The sequence below is a fragment of the Rhineura floridana genome, chromosome 2 (genome assembly GCF_030035675.1).
Source record: "Rhineura floridana isolate rRhiFlo1 chromosome 2, rRhiFlo1.hap2, whole genome shotgun sequence".
Classification (NCBI taxonomy): Eukaryota; Metazoa; Chordata; class Lepidosauria; order Squamata; family Rhineuridae; genus Rhineura; species Rhineura floridana.
Genome location: NC_084481.1, coordinates 18,538,476 through 18,557,962, shown reverse-complemented (window position 1 = coordinate 18,557,962; position 19,487 = coordinate 18,538,476). Strand labels below are relative to the sequence as shown.

At 40.5% G+C, this 19,487-nt stretch overlaps 1 protein-coding gene across 2 annotated transcripts in view; it reads left to right on the top strand.

The window, feature by feature from the left end:
* BMPR2 (bone morphogenetic protein receptor type 2) overlaps positions 1-19,487 on the top strand; it is a 142,459-nt gene that overhangs the window by 100,266 nt on the left and 22,706 nt on the right. For both annotated transcript variants that reach the window (XM_061607967.1, XM_061607966.1), the window contains exons 4-6: positions 12,419-12,529; positions 13,906-13,997; positions 14,673-14,903. In XM_061607967.1, coding sequence (XP_061463951.1) covers positions 12,419-12,529; positions 13,906-13,997; positions 14,673-14,903 — 434 coding nt within the window. The remainder of the gene's footprint in view (positions 1-12,418; positions 12,530-13,905; positions 13,998-14,672; positions 14,904-19,487) is intronic.

Below are 19,487 nucleotides of genomic sequence, written 5' to 3'. Positions count from 1 at the left end.
TAAAGTTCCATCACATGGCTTGCTTTTCCTTTTCTTATTACTCTAGCCATGCAGCAGGAAAGATGGAGCTCAGTGTTTGCTTGAGGCAGCAGCTAGGGAAGACAGGTCAGCTGGAAGAAAGAATCTTAGCTTGAAGCCTCCAGGCTTCCCTAAGGCTAGTGGTGGAGCACTGTCAGACTAGGGAATAAGTTATAGTCAGTCTTGCCATCATGGGAGGGACAGAGCTGCTGCTGCTGCTGGCTTAGTAATTTGCATTCTCCTTTCTCATTAAGTATTTTCAGGCTTTTCAGATACCAAGGCTCAGCATGCCACTTTCAAATTATAGTGCTTAATTTTTATAATGGGAGATGCTGTACTTCAAATCTTCAGGTGTGGAAGCATGTATCCCTATCAGAAAGTGAGAACTGGGTATTTTTGCTCCAGTAGTAAAAGGCACAATGCATGTTTTATTTATTTATTTATTTATTTTATTACATTTATATCTCACCTTTCCCTCAAGGAACTTCAGGTGGCATACATGTGTCTATATTGTAAAAGAGTTTACGTGATTTCCACACAGGTATTTTTCAAGCTTTGAAACAGATTTGGGAAGATAATCTAGGAATCGATATTGAGTGGGTAGACTGGAACAATATGTGGGGCAAAGAAGCCTTTGATATCAGTGTCAGCAAAATACTTTTAAAGAGTTACTTTGCTGGAACTTAACCCCCTTGAGGGGCCATAGGATCAATCCCCAGTTATCTCCACTTTGTTGGTGAGGATGTGAGCATATGGACACAGTGTTATATATGATGGACATGTAATGTTGTTTGGAAGTTTTACTTACGTATTTGAGGAAATAATTCTGATTACAGGCGGGCCCCGCTTATACGGCAGGTTCTGTTCCGGACCCCCACCGTAAAGCGGAAATCGCCGTAAAGCGGAACCCCATTGAGTATAATGGGGCGCGTTGCACAAAAATAACACGAAAATGCCGCAGAAGCGGCAAAATCGGCTTTAAAATGGGGAATGAAAGCTGCCGCATTAGCAGAATGCCGGGAAGCGAAGCGCTGGGAAGCGGGGCCCTCCTGTACAGGCCAAATGGTATGTTGTACACCACAACTAGTCTTATTGACTTTAGTTTTGGATTAACAAGGTGAGGTACATAAAGGTAGCGTGCATGCTTTTCCTTCTGTCCATTTTATCCTCAAAACAACCCTGTGAAGTAGATTAAACTGAGAGATAGTGACTGGCCCAAGGCCACTCAGTGAGCTTCATGGCTGAGTAGGGATTTTAACCCTGGTCTCCCAGGTCTCAGTCCCAACACTCTAACCACTGCACCACACTGGGGCACCATCTTTATTTGCTGCTTTGTGTTCTCTAGCCATTCTGCAATGGTTCAAACATCATGGAATGCGGATTCCAAAAGCTGGTATTGGGGTACTATAACGTAGCCCCATGGCTACATGGGCCATCTTGTCCTCTGTGTTGTTCAACATATGGAGAGGAGAGACATATTGTGTTTGTCATCAGGGGATAGCTACTTCCACTTGCTATGTCTCTCATTCTGTGGCACCAGGAACCTTCATAAGAAAGCAGCTGGCAGAAGACCTGTGGGTGGGGGGCAACATAAAAATGTTGGTGAAGGGATTAGTCATAATTACTGTCATTAGCCTTAGGACTACTTGGGGATATTAAGAATTGCCTTATTAGTAAGCTTTATACTTACTTAATTTTCTTTGATGTGTTTTAAATGAAATGTTAATTCTTGAACTGTTAGTCATGTAGTAATGCATTTTCATTATGGCTATTGTAATTAGTATTTAGACTCTTACTATTTGTAAACTGCTTTGAGCACAAATCTGTGAAACTGGGATATATAAAGAAAACTGACTATGAATAACATTGCAGGCCAATACATGTCTACTCAGAAGTTAGCTCCATTGGGTTCAATGTGACTTACTGCCAGGTAAGTATGTATTGGATTGCAGCCTTACATCTTAATGAAACTGTTAGGAGATGGTATCTGGAAGCTTGGTGTTGGGTGCTACCAGTATTCTGATGACAACCCCAACTCTATCTCCTTTTTATAAGATTCCAGGAGGCAGTGGGAGGTCCTGAACTGGAATCTGATCAATGAAGGAGTGGATGTGCACAAGCAAATGGATTTAATCTAGACTAAGTAGGACTGGTATAAATGGCTGCTTTGTAGGCTATGCTTATGCTATCTGGAATTACCTATTCAGAATGCACATTAGTTCCTGCTTTCTTCTTGTGACACATCTTACAGTCTGTTTTGCTCTGCTTACTGATCCACCAGGCCTCATCTTCCAGCCATGCCCAGCAATCTGTGAAATGTTGAAGAGCAAGTCACTAACATACTACCAAGCCATTCTGGAACCATTACTATGCTACAACAATTGTCCCTAGCACTTGCATCACCAGAAAATTTTATTGCTTCATCTTGACCTTGTGGGGCTAGGGAAATGGCCTTTGATAATGAATAGTACTTTACAGCCTTCTTACATGTGCCCAGCAATAGGCAGATTTTGTAACTAAAAACCTGAAAAAGAGAACTTGTTACATTTTAAAAATGAAGTTACTAAAAACACCTTTGGTCGATTCCAAACTATTTTTTTCCCACTGTGGAATAAGGCAAAATCCATACGAATTGTACAGGAAACATTTTTGAGCAGGAATCTTGGTGTCTTGCTTAGAAATGTATACTGCAAAATCCATGTAGACGTTACATTCTGATTGTAAGGCTTTTTTTGGGAGCTCTTTCACTGTTACTCTGTGGTGGAAAAAGTTGTTATGGAATAGATCCTTTGTCTTCAAAGCGACATCCTTCTAAATACATCAATGTACACTTAATTTCGGTGACCATATATATATATATATGAAACATATTGTCCATTTCTTAACATGTATATTAGAAAAATAAATCTTTTGTTTCAACCACATGGTGTAGGTATTTTTTGAACTACAAATTAAATTCAATATAAAATCAACCAGTGCCATAAAACATTTTACAAATGTATTACAGTGAATTTGGTATAGGATAAAATAAATTTTCTTTCCAAATATCCATAGTATCTTGATAAAGAATATAATACTCCTGCTCCATGGGATCAAGGTCTGGTTCAGACATAATGCTAAATCATTATTAATGTTATGATGATGAGCAGGCACAAGCTTTGGGCTTGCATGCTCCCCATTTCCCCTTCCCCATCTCTTTTGCACGCAAAGGGAGAAAGTTTGAAAACTTCTATTCACAGTTTGGAACAGACCGTAGTTTCCCATAATAATGTGTAATGGAACTTGCAGTTTATTCTATACCTCACATAAAAGCTTTAACCCCACCCCCACCCCAACAGGAGAGGGGAGCCTGTGAACCCAAGGCTTCATGGTATTAAACCAGGGGTAGGCCATGTGGTGCCCTCCATATGATAATGGATTCCTGACTCCCCATCAGGCAAAGCTAGCATGACCAGTGGTAAAGGATGATGGGAGTTGCGTTCCAACAACATCTGGAGGGCATCATGCTGTCTATCTCTGGGATAACCAAAAGTATAGCATTATATCTGAACCAGGCCACAGGTCCATCTAGCATAACATGTGATTTCATTCAGTGGCCACCTTGATGGCTCTGGGAATCCCACAGGCAGAGTGACATATCTGCTTAGCACAAAGATTACAAACACACTCTATAGCTATATCTTCATTTCTGTCTTAATTATACAGCTACAATGCTAAATTGAAAATACCCCCACACCATTCTGATGCTTCCCATAACCTCATTTTGAAACAAACCATTACAAAACTTACAGTCCTGAACTCAGAAACGCTTGCTTAACAACCCTCTAAATTTTAATGGTGATACACAAAACAGTCAGAGAAAATCGAGAATTCAAAGTGTAAAAAGAGAAAGAAAAAAACCCAGACCCATTTTGGACTTTTTTCTGTCAAGAGTTCTCATAATTTGTGAAATTAATTAAAAATCAACCATGTTCACATAGTACCTGTAATCCTATTACTGACCTTGCCCCATATGCTGACCTTCATCTTCTGCAGTTTAAAGGTTAAAAAATCCCTAGTTGATTTTAAATTTAAAAATTTAACCTTGAACTCAATCGTAAAGCTGGGCATGCTCAGTAACAACCAACTGTCAGTGTTCTCAAAGCCAGACTCATAGCTGCTTGGCTTGCCTAATCAGGTGGCCACATCCACACTAAACCTTTATTTCACTTTAGACAGTCATGGCATCCCCCAAAGAATCCTGGAAAGTGTAGTTTGTGAAAGGTGCTGAGAGGAGACTCCTATTCCCCTGACAGAGCTCCAGTGGCCAGAGTGGATTAACAGTCAGCCGCTCTGATTGAAGCTCTGTGAGGGGAACAGGGCCTGTCCTAGCAACTCTCAGCACCCTTCACTAACTAAAATGCAAACACAGTTTGGGTTGATCTTTCAGAGTCCAATCCACTTGCTGTGTAGATTGGAAGAATTAAGATAGTTGATATAGTTCAATTTTAGTGAAGTTTCCTATAGTAAATCATTCTCTTTTGCTTCTGTTTCTGTGAATATGTGAAGTACAGCAACACTTTGCAACACTAAAAAATCTCCAAAACCAATTGTGGAATAATGGCACTGGCTATTCTGCAGAATAGTTTCCAATGGACATGAGGAGTGTCTCAGTTTGCACAAGATAAAACAGTGGGAGGTGAAATATATTCTAGCAAAATTCTAGGCATATGCTATGTTTTTAATTGACCATGCCCACTGTTCCTTAAGTGGAGTGGTTTAAACATAGCAGGCTGAACACATGCATCTTGGGCAGGCCAAGTTTGTTTTTTCCAACAGCTAGATTCATTAATTAAGTAGCAACATATTGTAATCAGTTTGATTTTACATCAAAGTGCAGTTTCAGATTCAACTGTTAATGCACCCAAAATAGAAATAGAACATAACTTCCAGTTTGAAACGCAAAAGGCTATCTTCACCATCATATGACATTGACCAATAAAAAGGCTTTGAAATTAATAAAAATAAATTTGACACACATTTCTAGGATGAATAATGAGAGAAATATAATTTTCTAGGTTAGATTCTCTGTAGAAACAGTATTAATACAGGAAAGAAGCAAAGTAAGAAGAACACCAACAAACATACAAAAATGTAATTCTCCATCTTTGGAGATGGCAGGTGTTGCCACCACTCACCATATGCTCAGAGGCACATGTTACCGATTTCTCCCAAGCTACACAGAAAGTGAATTGGACTGTGAAATACCAACCCAAATTGTGTTTGCATTTTGACAAATTTGTAGGGCAGTACAATATCTCAGAGAGGAGGTCAGTTCTCCTGTTCCCCTGGTGCATTCACTATAGCTGCCCAATTTCCCTGCTTTTTAAAGTTTGATAGAAATATCTGTTGGCTATAAGTACATTCTTAAACCGCAAGAGTTTTTTTGCCTGTGAGTGAAAATCCAAAAATAAGTGTATTTTAAATGAAACTGCATCATGTTTCTTTTAAGAACCTGAGAAATTCTTCACATGTAATGCTACTAAAAATTGATTTATGGGGGAAGAATGAAAAACAATATTCTTCATCTAATACGGACTCTTAAAAGACAGGGACAGCTAGGAAGCTCTGAAGTTTCTGAATAAGGGGCTATTATACATGGCAGATACATTCCTTAATGTTACTGTCAGCTACTCCTAAAACAAAGAGAGTTGTTTAGTGAATTATTTTTACAGGGACACTGATTATCACATAGTTGATAGTTGAACCTGCTTTTTAAGGTTCTGTGTTTGGTTTCTTCCTGTTTTAAATATTTTTGGCTTTTAAGTGGCTTTTAAAAACAAAAACAAAGGTGTAGTATAAATGATCTTAAAATATAAATAAAACATTTCTTTTATAAATGCATACAGATCTATGCAAACTTTCACTGTAAAACAGGATTTGTACACAACATGCAGTTTTTTTTGTTACAGAACTCATTTAACTTAAGACATTCAGAAAAATGTTTTGCCAACTATCCTGAATGTCATCTTCTCTGTCTTCTATAGAGCAACCCAATTTGCATTTTAAGGCCAAGAATACATGAAACAGTATTGAGCATGCAACGCTAGAAACAATCAAATTATATCATATGAAGTCTGTATTTGGTTAAGTTTGTAATGAAGGATGAGGCAGCTCATAAATCAGTAAAACTTTTTTTGTTTATTTTTGTAGACTTGATTTTTTAAAATCTTGTTAGTGACAGATTATTTATTTCCCATCCCATCACAATAACTCTGAGGCAGTATGATTCTGGGAGACAGAGACAGAGACTGCCCAATGACAAATACTTGGAGAAGCAGAGTTGAAACCTGTTTCTTCCATGGCCAGAATGGACACTGAAGCTGTTACACTTCCACAAAGATTTCAAAAGGTATAATACAGTTTTGTAAATAGCCTCTTGTGTTTAATTCATGACCAGCTGGGAAGCTTTACAAAAGTTGCGTATCTATTGTAGGCTGTGCAGTGGCTCGGTTTGGATGCAGCACCAGCCTAGCTTTGGTACTATGGAAATCATTCTTGTGCTGGGGTGCTTGCTTCTTGTGCTTTGTTTTTACTCCAAACTAGAATTGCAAACCATAGTTTGTAGTCATTTTGTCATTTTGTTTGCTGGGGAAAGAGCAGACCGTAGTTTGCTGGTAATGGCAAACAATGGTTGAAATGGAGTGTGAATGGAAGAGAGGGAATATGTGAGCACAGGACACACTCCTGTAGTGCCAAACCATGGTTTGGCATTACATGTGAACCATCTCAATATGATTACTGTAGCTCTGTGAGTGTGAAGTAACAATTCTTTTGGGCATGTTAGTAATCTTTTTTGAGGACTTGCAAGGCTGGGATAGCAGCTGATAGATACTGTGCTATGTGCAAGGATTTCAATTTTTTCCCAGCAATTCAATTTGTTCTGCTTAATCATAAACTGCACTTAATTAAAGATTGCTATAATTAGCTTACATTATTAAATTGAGGGGAAATGCCACAAGGTGTCCCAGAATGCAACTAATCTGACCTTGGAAGAAGCTGAGTCATAAGTATTGGGTAATGGCTTAAGAAACTGATTTTAATTAAACCAAATATTGAACTGCTTAGCATTTATTAAATCTGTGAAACAGATTTTATTAAACTGGTACCTCTTTATATGTGAGCATTCTTCATTTTGTTTGAAATCTGTAGTGCAATCCATCTTGTTTGAGGCCGGCGGGAGCAGAGCTGGCGGAAGGCACTGCCATATCCAGCTGCCGTTCAGAGGCCTCTGAGAGGGAAGGACTCCGGCTGCGCTGGCAGGGCACAGCAGAAGGAAACAAAATACAGTTTCCTTCCACCACCCCTTTTCCTGGAGTACTGGCTGCCAGGACAGACAGCCGTGGAAGGGAGCCAAACGGGGCCTGGATGTATTGTAATCACCCCCTCAGCTCCTCCCCGATACGCTCCTGGAATACTTCTTTTTGAGGCCTTGTGCCAGCTTTTGCTGGCTTCCTACACTGGGCTGGGCTTCTCCAGTGGATCCCTGGCTGAGCCAGGTTGAGCCGGCTGTGCTGTGGCTGTACCACAGCTGCCCTGGGAGGAGGGCTTCTGCTACTGTAGTCTGGCTGAGCTGGGACCCAGCCGGCTCAGCCAGGTATCTGCGGATCCACCTAATCTCAGACCATCATATATAAGACCTAGATTGTGCCCCTAGCTTCATACAATATCACACAGAAGCTAATGAAGTCTTAGAGTGTGTTTTTATGAAACTCAGTAATTCCAGATAAACTTTCTAGTTTTGTCAGAATGATTAGACTGCTCAGGACCAAATTAAGTTGTTCTAGAGCAACTGGTCACACATACTTCCACTCATGGGAAAATGACACTGTGAGAACTCTGGAAAAGCCAGCAAGTCAGTTTAAAAAAAAGCCATATTGTAACTGCAGGAATATTTAGTGGAAAATGAAGAACCATGATGTCATTACCTCTTTCTATGTTATTTGTATTCTAGCCACAATGATTCAGGGAAAAACCTCAAATTATAAGATCCCAGAATCAACTAAAATCTTCAAATATTGAGGTTCTATTTGATAAAATATATGTTGACCTTGATGATGAACCAGTTCTAAGACTACATGAGGCCCACCTACTCTAATTTTCCTGATCAATAAAAATGACCCCCTCCCCTTGAATTTGCTTGTGGCTGGAGATCAGCTACAAATGTAGATAATCTCTTAAGTGCCATATAAGTGCAGGTCTTACATGGTGGCCATTTGGCCAGGTGATAGATGTGGGTGTAGACACCTAAGGGTTCCTTCATCTGGGTTCCTTCATTCCTTCATCTGGTCCTCTGCCCAGCCAAACTCTCCAGTTTCAACATATCAGTTTCCCTTTGGGTGATTATCTCTGTGGGAGAAGGTACTCCGTCTAATATCATGGTCTCAAACTGCTTAAGACTTTATAGATAACTACTTGCAGTTTGATTTTATTTTATTATTTATTTATTTATTTATTTTTATTTATTTATTTATTGTATTTGTATACCACTCCATAGCCGAAGCTCTCTGGGTGGTTTACAGAAACTAAAAACATTAAAAACAAATATACAAGTTTAAAACACATCTTTTAAAAACAATTTAAAACACACTTTAAAAAATTTAAAACAATTTTAAAAAACACATGCTAAAATGCCTGGGAGAAGAGGAAAGTCTTGACCTGGCGCCGAAAAGATAACAGTGATGGTGCCAGGCAGTATTCACTGCTTCTTCACAGAATGTCTTATCTAACATGGAAACAAAATTCTTTTGGATTAGGGATTTCAGCCTGAATGATGATTCTCTGTTGAACCATGTAACATGGCTAATAAATGCATTGCAACTGTAGCACAAAAACAATTAAAATTAAAGCAACTAAACTCAGAGTTTCCACTAGTCATTATGATTTTCTCAACTAGTGTAGTTGATTAGTGCTAATAAATGAGAAATAAAATTGCAATAAAAAGGTCAGTGAAATTTATTCTGTAACCAAAAAAATCAACTTATTGCTGCAGAGTCTGAGACAAAGGCAGGATGAAGCTTCATTTCTGCTCTCTCTCTAAATCATAACCTGGATTTACTAGGGGTTTATCCAAACGGAGTGGGATAATCCACGGTTTCCATATTCGGTTTGTCATCTGATAGTCCTCACTTTGCCTTTTAGTTCGCTCTTTCCCAATTAAAAAAAAATGCTTTTTTGCACCCGCACATGCAGCGGTAAGACCCCTACATTCTTTTCGTTTTTTCCAAGCTCCACCTCTAAAACTTCCCCCTATCAACCAATTGGTCAGGAAAAAAATTACGTATGCTCCTGTCCCCCTTTGCAACGAAGCACAATATGGCTGTAAAGGAGTTCTCACCTCAAGGAAAGGCTGCTGGTCCGTTTCACGCCTGCCTTGTTTGTATTTGCGATATTACACTTAAACATGTATGCTTTTCTGCCTTTATTGATATTTAAGGAAATACACACGCTGGCAATTGCACTTATTTCTCCAAAAAAGCAAGAAACGTGTCACCCCCCCCTCCTTCTCCCGGAGAATGAAATTGACAAAGCTTTCCTGAGCAGGCTTGAAACCGACCAGAAGCCCTTTTCTTGTTTGTATTTGCGATATTACACTTAAACAAATGTATGCTTTTCTGATTTGAAGCAAAAACTCCAGCAAGTACAATGAAATTGACAAAGCTTTCTGGAGGCAGGCTGAAACCGACCATCCACCCTTTCTCGCTTGCTGTGCATTGCAGATCTCACCCAGAGCAGCCGCCCAGTTTGCAGGCTGGCAAAAAATAAAATGCATCTGCGCAGTAGTTGCAGACACCCCCCAACACCCCACCATTGCGATGATTGGTTCAATTTTCCCGGGCTTATTCTCGCACATGCGCAAAAGTGCAGATATGTGATTGGCTTGAATGAGGAGAAGGGGCAAGGGGAAATGCCCAAGAACCGCCCATCAGCTGTAAAGTCCGCGGTATTGCATCCTAACTCCTGAAGGCACAGTGGATGATTCCCAATTTTAAACAGCAAATCGCATTTTTGCCGGTATTGCAAGGAGTGGATTTAATCTGCGAAAATGCGTAACAGCATGAGACGTCATTTGGACGACCGAAAAATAATCACACATAGCGGGCGTGTCACACATTTTGCAGTCGTCTGGATGAGCCCTAGGAAATGAAGCCCAATCATATTCTAATTTTCTTCCTCTTTGAAATCCTAACAAATACAAACAGGATGAAGATACAAATAAGTTTACAGTGTGTCTAAGCCAAACACAATTCAAACCAACTTAACAACTAGGAGCATTGTTCTACAGAGCAGCTTTGCACAACAGCCATTATTTTATGTAAAGGTCATCCAGCTAGAGACTGGCTTTTGTCTTTAACTCCTGAAGTAATTTCATATGCCCTGTGACCAGGAGATAAAGTCAACAAGAATCTTTGTGATCTTTGCCTCTTAAATTTAGGTTTTTAGGTAACTGTGAGGAACTGCATCCTGATTAGCCTAAGCATTGCAGTTAGTGGCAAAATGTGCACACAAAGAGCTAGAAGTGTTAGGCATGGAAAGATAGTGGGAAATAGAGGTAGCTAGTGACCAGAGCTTTTGTGTGTGTGTGACAGTTCTCACTGGTATGGAGTACCAGCACCTCTTTTTTTTTTACTGCCCATGCTATCCATTTTGTACTTGGTACTTTTATCAAGATATGAGTACCAGCACTGCTTTTTTATTTATCAGAAAAGCACTGCTATTGGCTGTTTGGGAAGGGGTGGGATTGGTAGTGGAGGCTGGCAAAACCAGTTTTAAGGACAGAAGAAGAAAGTTACTTCTGATCAGGGGAGCCACAGAGTCAAAATCCCTTACTTTGGGGGAGACTGCATTGAGAAAATATGTCAGCGTGGTGTTCTGCATGTAAGAAGAGGGTGTTTGATGTGACCAGTAGGTAGGATTTAGGCTTGTGCTCAGCAGAGTTCTGCATGCACTGGACAAAGATGGCAGGCAAGTGATTTTAGCTGACCTCTTTTCCCCCTGTGCCCTCTGAAAATCTGTCCCAAAGTGTTGGGGTACTGTCCAGAGCAGTGTAAGAGGCAGCAAAGGGGCAATTGGAAAAATCATTTCTCAAGCTGGGAGCCTCTGCTGGACTTCTGTGAATGAAAGGAGCACTTGCATTTGTAGATGAGACACTGGATTCAACCCATTAACTATCAGAGAGCTAAATAGCAGTAGGTTATGTGTGAGAGCCAGAGGGAAGGGAGCATCATTCTACCCTATAGCTATTCCTATCTCTCTCTCTTCATAGCAAGGCTGAAAATAAACACTTTCTGTGTTGAAGGAGGCTAAAATTTAAGAGACTTTATCCCAGTCTGCATCTGTGTTGGGTTTTTAAGATTTTTTAAAAGCTGCTTTGTTTTTAAGATGTTTTGAAATATGTTTTGTTTGTTTTTAAAGATGCTTGCTTTTTAGATGTTTTATACATGTTTTAAGTGTTTCGTTGTTTATTTGCCACCCAGTGCTCCTTCTGAGAAGAGGGGGGGGTATAAATCGAATGAATGAATGAATGAATGAATATTTATTATGGAGAATGTGGAAGATACAGACTGCCTGGAGTTTCTAATGTGTGGAAGTGGGTTTCAATAAGTCCTCCTGTAAGTGGTTGTGTAATTTGAGATGTGTAAATGGATGTTGCATCTACTAGAATGGCTGGAAGTGATTGGAACACTGGTAAAGGTACCACTACCTTATTTTGGGTTGGCTCCATTTTGCTCCCAAACTGATGGGTTGTTGCTGTTGTTATTAATATTCTGGCCTTCAGCACTTCTGTGAAGTAACAACAATTTTAAAAGCTATAACAGAATTAAAACTATCTACACTAAAACTCGACAGCTATCCCATCAAAAGATGGCAGCAAATACCAAAACCGTGTATTGAGATGGTGCATCTCAATAAGAGGAATGCTGGTAAAATACTGGCATGTAATATTTTCTGTTCTGATGTATTCAATATGAACTTATTCATAACTAGAAACTGAAAGCCATTTTTAATTTCTTAAAAACCTCTCATTCTTGCCTTTTAAACAATAGTCTTGGAACAAGTTTATTAGTTGACTCTACTGAAGACTGTAGTTTGTCAGCATATAAAAATAGTATTCTAAGGAGCAGTATTGTGCACCTTGCCATCTTTGGAAAGAGTTGAATTACTAAAATGAGTAATAGCTAGATTCTCGCCTGTAACTGAAGCAATTTTAAGATTTTTTTTTTAAAAAAATAGATGTTACAGGTAGGTGACACAATCACCAGAGTAATAATGCAGTCTCATTTGTTTTCACCTGGGTATTCTGATTCTTTCTAAAAACTTGTGTTGTATGAAGAAGTAATCATAGATGGATTTCTTTCAGATTCATCTCATTCGCTTCACCGAGAGGAGACAATTGTCATTGCTCTGGCATCAGTATCTGTATTGGCTGTTTTGGTGGTTGCTCTTTTCTTTGGATATAGGATGCTTGCAGGTAAGTTTTTATGAGTGTTGTGTCGGTTTTTATTTTTGTTGTGGTAGTAACGCCCAGGTTACTTATTCTTCTGTGTGGCAATGTAATTTTTAAAATATAAAAATAATGTTTAAGAAATTGTCCCCTGAGTTTGCTGCCCTGGGCTCTTACTGGGAGGAAGGCCGGGATATAAATCTAATAAGTAAGTTCCTAAAGTGTGGTTTGTGGACCACTGATGGTCCTTGAGCTTAATTCAGGTGGTCCACTGCAGCAACTCTGCAGAGTGGCATAGCTACAGGTGTGTACAGAACAGCAGGTGCAACAACTGCGCCAATCCACCTGAAAGTTGAGCTGGATGGACCAGAAGTGATGGGGGTGGGGGAGGTGGCTCTGCCTTCCTCAGAGAAATAAAGCTGCAGCTGGCGGCAAGATGGGGGAAAGCTCCGAGCAGGGAAAAGGGGCTGAGAAGGCATTTGAAAGAAGTGGAGAGTCAATTCATGGGAATGAAGGAAGCAGCGAGAAAGAGGAAAGAAGCTATGATGACGATTTATGAAGCATAGTGACCATTTTGTAGATTTGTGGCCATTTGGGGGGGAAACTGACAGGGTAAGGATGGTGGGACCAAGCCAGAAAATATCTGATACTATCCAAGAACACATCTCAGAAGAGAAACTCTCTATACTCATGTTTGCCAACAGACATTTGGTTAGTCCCTGCACTACTAAGAGAGAATGCATATAAGAGAGAGAGGCTCAGAGTGAGAGTTGTGCGAGTTAAAATTGCTAAACAACAGGCAGAACAATCACTAAGTGGTCTGCCTAGGCCCTCAGCAATTTTCAAGGGGCCCAGGAGGAAAATGTTTGGGAACCACTGCCCTAAGCCTGCCTAACAGAACAGAATGTAGATAGTAATTTATTGCCAGTTTCAGTAGCATTCAATATAATTACCTTTTCCCTGTGAAGGCCACATTCCCAAGACAAATGTCCAAGCTTTAATGTCTAGAGTGGCCTGTCACATGTCCCTTGTCTATCTTTTTAGAGAGGTGCTGCACCATTCCTGCAGCTTGTTGGTGGCAACAAGCAAAAAGCTTTTTGCTTGTAGCAAAAACGGGATCCATGTGAGGTGCTTTAGATGTTGCAGATAAGGTCTTGAGCAACATCACGTATTGGCTGTTCCAAATAACCTCAGCATAGGGAAGGTAATATGTAAAACTATATAATTGACATCCATCAGCCATATTAATATGGGTTGCTGTAAGAGCTAGACAAAGTGGCAATTTTAGAAGTTTTGGGAGTTGTTTGAAAGACATCTCCTGCATAGATTTATCCATTGCCAAAACATGTAACTTTGTCTGCCATTTTGATGTATACTATGAACTCTGGATCTCCTTTCTTCAGGTGATCGTAAACAAGGTCTGCACAGTATGAACATGATGGAAGCAGCAACATCTGAACCATCATTAGACCTGGATAATCTGAAGCTACTGGAGGTAAGTATAGAACTGTCTTTACTTTTCACATGATTTATGAATCGTACAATCAATTTAGCACCAGATGTTCACACCCAATTTAAATACAGGTGAGCATTTAAAGATGGTTCTTCATCAGCAAGTAGGCTGATAATTGTTTAGTAAGATGGTCCTTTTTCTACTTGGCAACTAGGTCAAGATAAAGGGATGCACTGTTTGTCTGGTAATATTGTCACTCAAATATTTTTTCATAAATAACTGCTTGTGTTTTCAGCTAGCATTTAGAAATATAAAATAATAACTATTTTGTGGATACTATATTCACTCATTTGTAGTAACTTAAGCTTTTGAAATTAAATGAAATCAAATATAATTTTAATTTAACAAAACCATGTCTCATAGGGTCAAACTAGACTTGACATTAGCCATGTCTTTGAATCCTGTGATTGGGATCTTCTTTCTTTTTTTAAATTACACTTTCCTCTTGTGCTTATTTCTCTTTGGATACCAGTGAGAGCTAAATGCTGTGCGTGTGGAAGCTAAATGTGACACTGCAAATGCAAGGCCACAATCCATCATGGATATAACCATGCTCAAGCTCATTGAAACAACTGATTTAAGTGCACTTAACTTTGTATTGTGGCAAAAATGTATTACATTGAAGTTCCTAATTGCTCCTTTTTAAAAAATTCACAGCTGATTGATCGAGGACGATATGGAGCAGTGTATAAAGGTTCCTTAGATGAGCGTCCAGTGGCTGTAAAAGTTTTTTCTTTCAGTAATCGTCAAAACTTTATCAATGAAAGAAATATATACAGAATCCCACTAATGAATCATGACAATATTGCTCACTTCATTGTGGGGGACGAGAGATTCACTGCAGATGGACGAATGGAATATTTATTAGTGATGGAATATTATCCCAATGTAAGTAATAATTAGAGTTATTTTAGAGACCTGTGAGAAAATAAAGATAATTGACTTGTGTTATAGTTAATATAAAAATAAAAAAATGGGAATTTGCATTTTTAATAACGGGTCAGGTTAAAAAAGGGAATGGCAGAAGTTCAATTATATACATATGTAAGCCAATTTCCAAGGTTCTATCACATTCTGGCATCACATTCCTGAATCTAGAACAACAAGAAACAGAACCTAATGAAGGACTTTACAGATAGGAGCATGCTTAATCTTGACTGCTTGGGGAAAGTAGAATGTTTTAAGATTTAGCTTAATACCTACCCAGAGATGTCCCTAAGTGTCTGTTTCCTTTTCCCATATAAGTGAATTATATTCTGTGAAATATGGTGAAGACATTTGATTATAGCTGTCTCGGAAAATGTTTATCATTTGTTTTGCAATCTTGAAGGGCATCTGGTGGATTGAGGGCAGAAGCATCATTTTTAGATAGTAATCACAAATAAATTAGCCTCTTCCTGTTAATAACATCAGTACCTTATGCATATTATACAGCCACGAGAGTGGCTGTATACTATAGCCAGTGGGGATTTTTCACATTCCGCAATGTTAAATTGAGTCCTGAACTCAGAAATGCTTGCTTAACAACCCTGTCAATTTTCACGGCAATACACAAAACAGTCAGAGAGAATAGACAGTTCAAAGTGTAAAAAGAGAGAGAAAAACCTCAGAGCCCTTTTGGACTTTTTTCTGCCAGAGTTCTCATAATCTGTTGAAATTCATTAAAAATCAGCCATGTTCACAGAATACCTGTAATCTTAATACTGACGTTGTCCCATACTCTGACCTTCATCTGCTGCAGTTTAAAAGTTTAAAAAAATGCCTGGCTGATTTTTAATTAATTTAATAAATTTTGGCTGGGACCCAATGATAGCGCGGAGCATGCTCAGTAAGAACCAACTGTCAGAGTTCTAAAAGCCTCACAGCTGCTGGGCTTGGCTAATCAGGGGGCCACACCCACACCAGACTTTGATTTCATGTGAGACAGTCATAAGAACATAAGAACATAAGAAGAGCCTGCTGGATCAGGCCAGTGGCCCATCTAGTCCAGCATCCTGTTCTCACAGTGGCCAACCAGGTGCCTGGGGGAAGCCCGCAAGCAGGACCCGAGTGCAAGAACACTCTCCCCTCCTGAGGCTTCCAGCAACTGGTTTTCAGAAGCATGCTGCCTCTGACTAGGGTGGCAGAGCACAGCCATCATGGCTAGTAGCCATTGATAGCCCTGTCCTCCATGAATTTGTTTAATCTTCTTTTAAAGCCATCCAAGCTGGTGGCCATTACTGCATCTTGTGGGAGCAAATTCCATAGTTTAACTATGCGCTGAGTAAAGAAGTACTTCCTTTTGTCTGTCCTGAATCTTCCAACATTCAGCTTCTTTGAATGTCCACGAGTTCTAGTATTATGAGAGAGGGAGAAGAACTTTTCTCTATCCACTTTCTCAATGCCATGCATAATTTTATACACTTCTATCATGTCTCCTCTGACCCGCCTTTTCTCTAAACTAAAAAGCCCCAAATGCTGCAACCTTTCCTCGTAAGGGAGTTGCTCCATCCCCTTGATCATTCTGGTTGCCCTCTTCTGAACCTTTTCCAACTCTAGAATATCCTTTTTGAGATGAGGCGACCAGAACTGTACACAGTATTCCAAATGCGGCCGCACCATAGATTTATACAACGGCATTATGATATTGGCTGTTTTATTTTCAATACCTTTCCTAATTATTGCTAGCATGGAATTTGCCTTTTTCACAGCTTCCGCACACTGGGTCGACATTTTCATCGTGCTGTCCACTACAACCCCGAGGTCTCTCTCCTGGTCGGTCACCGCCAGTTCAGACCCCATGAGCGTATATGTGAAATTCAGATTTTTTGCTCCAATATGCATAATTTTACACTTGTTTATATTGAATTGCATTTGCCATTTTTCCGCCCATTCACTCAGTTTGGAGAGGTCTTTTTGGAGCTCTTCGCAATCCCTTTTTGTTTTAAGAACCCTGAACAATTTAGTGTCGTCAGCAAACTTGGCCACTTCACTGCTCACTCCTAATTCTAGGTCATTAATGAACAAGTTGAAAAGTACAGGTCCCAATACCGATCCTTGAGGGACTCCACTTTCTATAGCCCTCCATTGGGAGAACTGTCCGTTTATTCCTACTCTTTGCTTTCTGCTTCTTAACCAATTCCTTATCCACAAGAGGACCTCTCCTCCTATTCCATGACTGCTAAGCTTCCTCAGAAGCCTTTGGTGAGGTACCTTGTCAAACGCTTTTTGAAAGTCTAAGTACACTATGTCCACTGGATCACCTCTATCTATATGCTTGTTGACACTCTCAAAGAATTCTAATAGGTTACTGAGACAGGACTTTCCCTTGCAGAAGCCATGCTGGCTCTGCTTCAAAAAGGCTTGTTCTTCTATGTGCTTAGTTAATCTAGCTTTAACAATACTTTCTACCAGTTTTCCAGGGACAGAAGTTAAGCTAACTGGCCTGTAATTTCCGGGATCCCCTCTGGATCCCTTTTTGAAGATTGGCGTTACATTTGCCACTTTCCAGTCCTCAGGCACGGAGGAGGACCCGAGGGACAAGTTACATATTTTAGTTAGCAGATCAGCAATTTCACCTTTGAGTTCTTTGAGAACTCTCGGGTGGATGCCATCCGGGCCTGGTGATTTGTCAGTTTTTATATTGTCCATTAAGCTTAGAACTTCCTCTCTCGTTACCACTATTTGTCTCAGTTCCTCAGAATCCCTTCCTGCAAATGTTAGTTCAGGTCATGGCTTCCCTCAAAGAATCCTGGGAAGTGTAGTTTGTGAAGGGTGCTAAGAGACTCCTATTCCCCTGAGAGAATGGTTTAACAGTCAGCCAACTCTGATTGAAGGTCTGTGAGGGGAACAGGGCGTCTCCTAGCAACTCTCAGCACCCTTCACTAACTACACTTCCCAGGATTCTTTGAGAGAAGCCATGACCATCCAAGGTGAAATAAAGGCCTGGTGTGGATGTGGCCAGGGAAAGCTTTGGTTTAAATTTGGGTGGGAGGCTACATGCGTCTGCTGTAGAATAAAAAGGTGGGGGAAAGGCTGAAAAAGAATGATTCTGTTTACAATGTTTTCCTTTTGGAAGGGAAAGGGGCTTCCCTTCTGCCCAGTGCCCACCCACCCAATGTCCTCCCCTCCCACTCCCTGCCCCTTCCCTGGGTCAGTGTTGGACTACGACCTGGGAGACCAGGGTTCGAATCCCCACACAGCCATGAAGCTGACTGGGTGACCTTGGGCCAGTCACTGCGTCTTAGCCTCAGAGGAAGACAATGGTGAAATCACCTCTGAATACTGTTTACCATGAAAACCCAATTCAAAGGGTCGCAATAGGTGGGGATTGACTTGAAGGCAGTCCATTTTCATTTTCAAACATGATTGCATAGAAATAGATCCCACTGAACTAAAAAAATATGCAAATAATCAAACCCACCCTCCCTTCTCCTTCCTCCTATCCCCTCCTCTTGCCCCTTCCCTCCCTCTTCCTTTGCCCCTCACTCCCCATCCCCTTCCAATCCCCTCTTTCTCCTTCCCCTTCCCCCTCCTCCCCTTCCTCCTCCCCATGGTCAGTTTTACCTATCTTAAATGGAAGTAAATACCATTGAATATAAGCATGCAAATGATCAAACCTGCTCTCCCCTCCACCTTCCTTTGCCCCCCTCCAATATGCTCCTTCCCACTCCCCCTCCTCCTCCCCCATGGTCAGTGTTTCCTATCCTAACCAAGATTGCATAGGAGTAAATCCCATTGAAAATAAGCCTGCAAATGATCAGACCTGCTTTTCTCCTCTCCTCTCCTCTCCTCTCCCCTCCTCTCCTCTCCCTTCCTCCTCTCCTGCCCACTCAAGCCTTCCCTCCCTCCCCCCCCCCCCGGTCAGTTTTACCTATCCTAAGCATGATTGCACGGGAGTAAATTGCACTGAATTTAATAAATATGCAAATGATCAAACTTGTCCTTCTCCTCCCCTCCCCATCCTGCCTGCTCCCCTCCCAGTCCTCCCCTCAGCATTTCATCCCCTCCCTCCTCCTCCCCTCCCCATCCTCTGTGGTCAGTTTCACCTATCCTAAGCATGATTGCAGGGGAGTTAATCCCATTGAACTCAATAAGCATGCAAATGATCCATCCATTCTCAGCAAACTTGGACAGGATCCCATTTCTTACCTCCCGGATTAAAAAGCAGGGAAATTCACTAATAGGCAAAAAACCTTGCGGTTTAAGAACATACCTATAGCCCACAGCTATTCTATCAAACTGCCACCACTCACTATATGCTCAGAGGCACATTTTACCAAATTCTTCCAAGCTACACAGGAAATGGATTGGACTGTGAAAGACCAACCCAAATGGTGTTTGCATTTTGACCAATTTGTAGGGCAGTACAATATCTCAGAGAGGAGTTCAGGTCTCCTGCTCCCCTGGTGCATTCACTATAGCTGCCCAATTTCCCTGCTTTTTAAAGTTTGATAGAATAGCTGTGGGCTATAGGTATGTTCTTAAACTGCA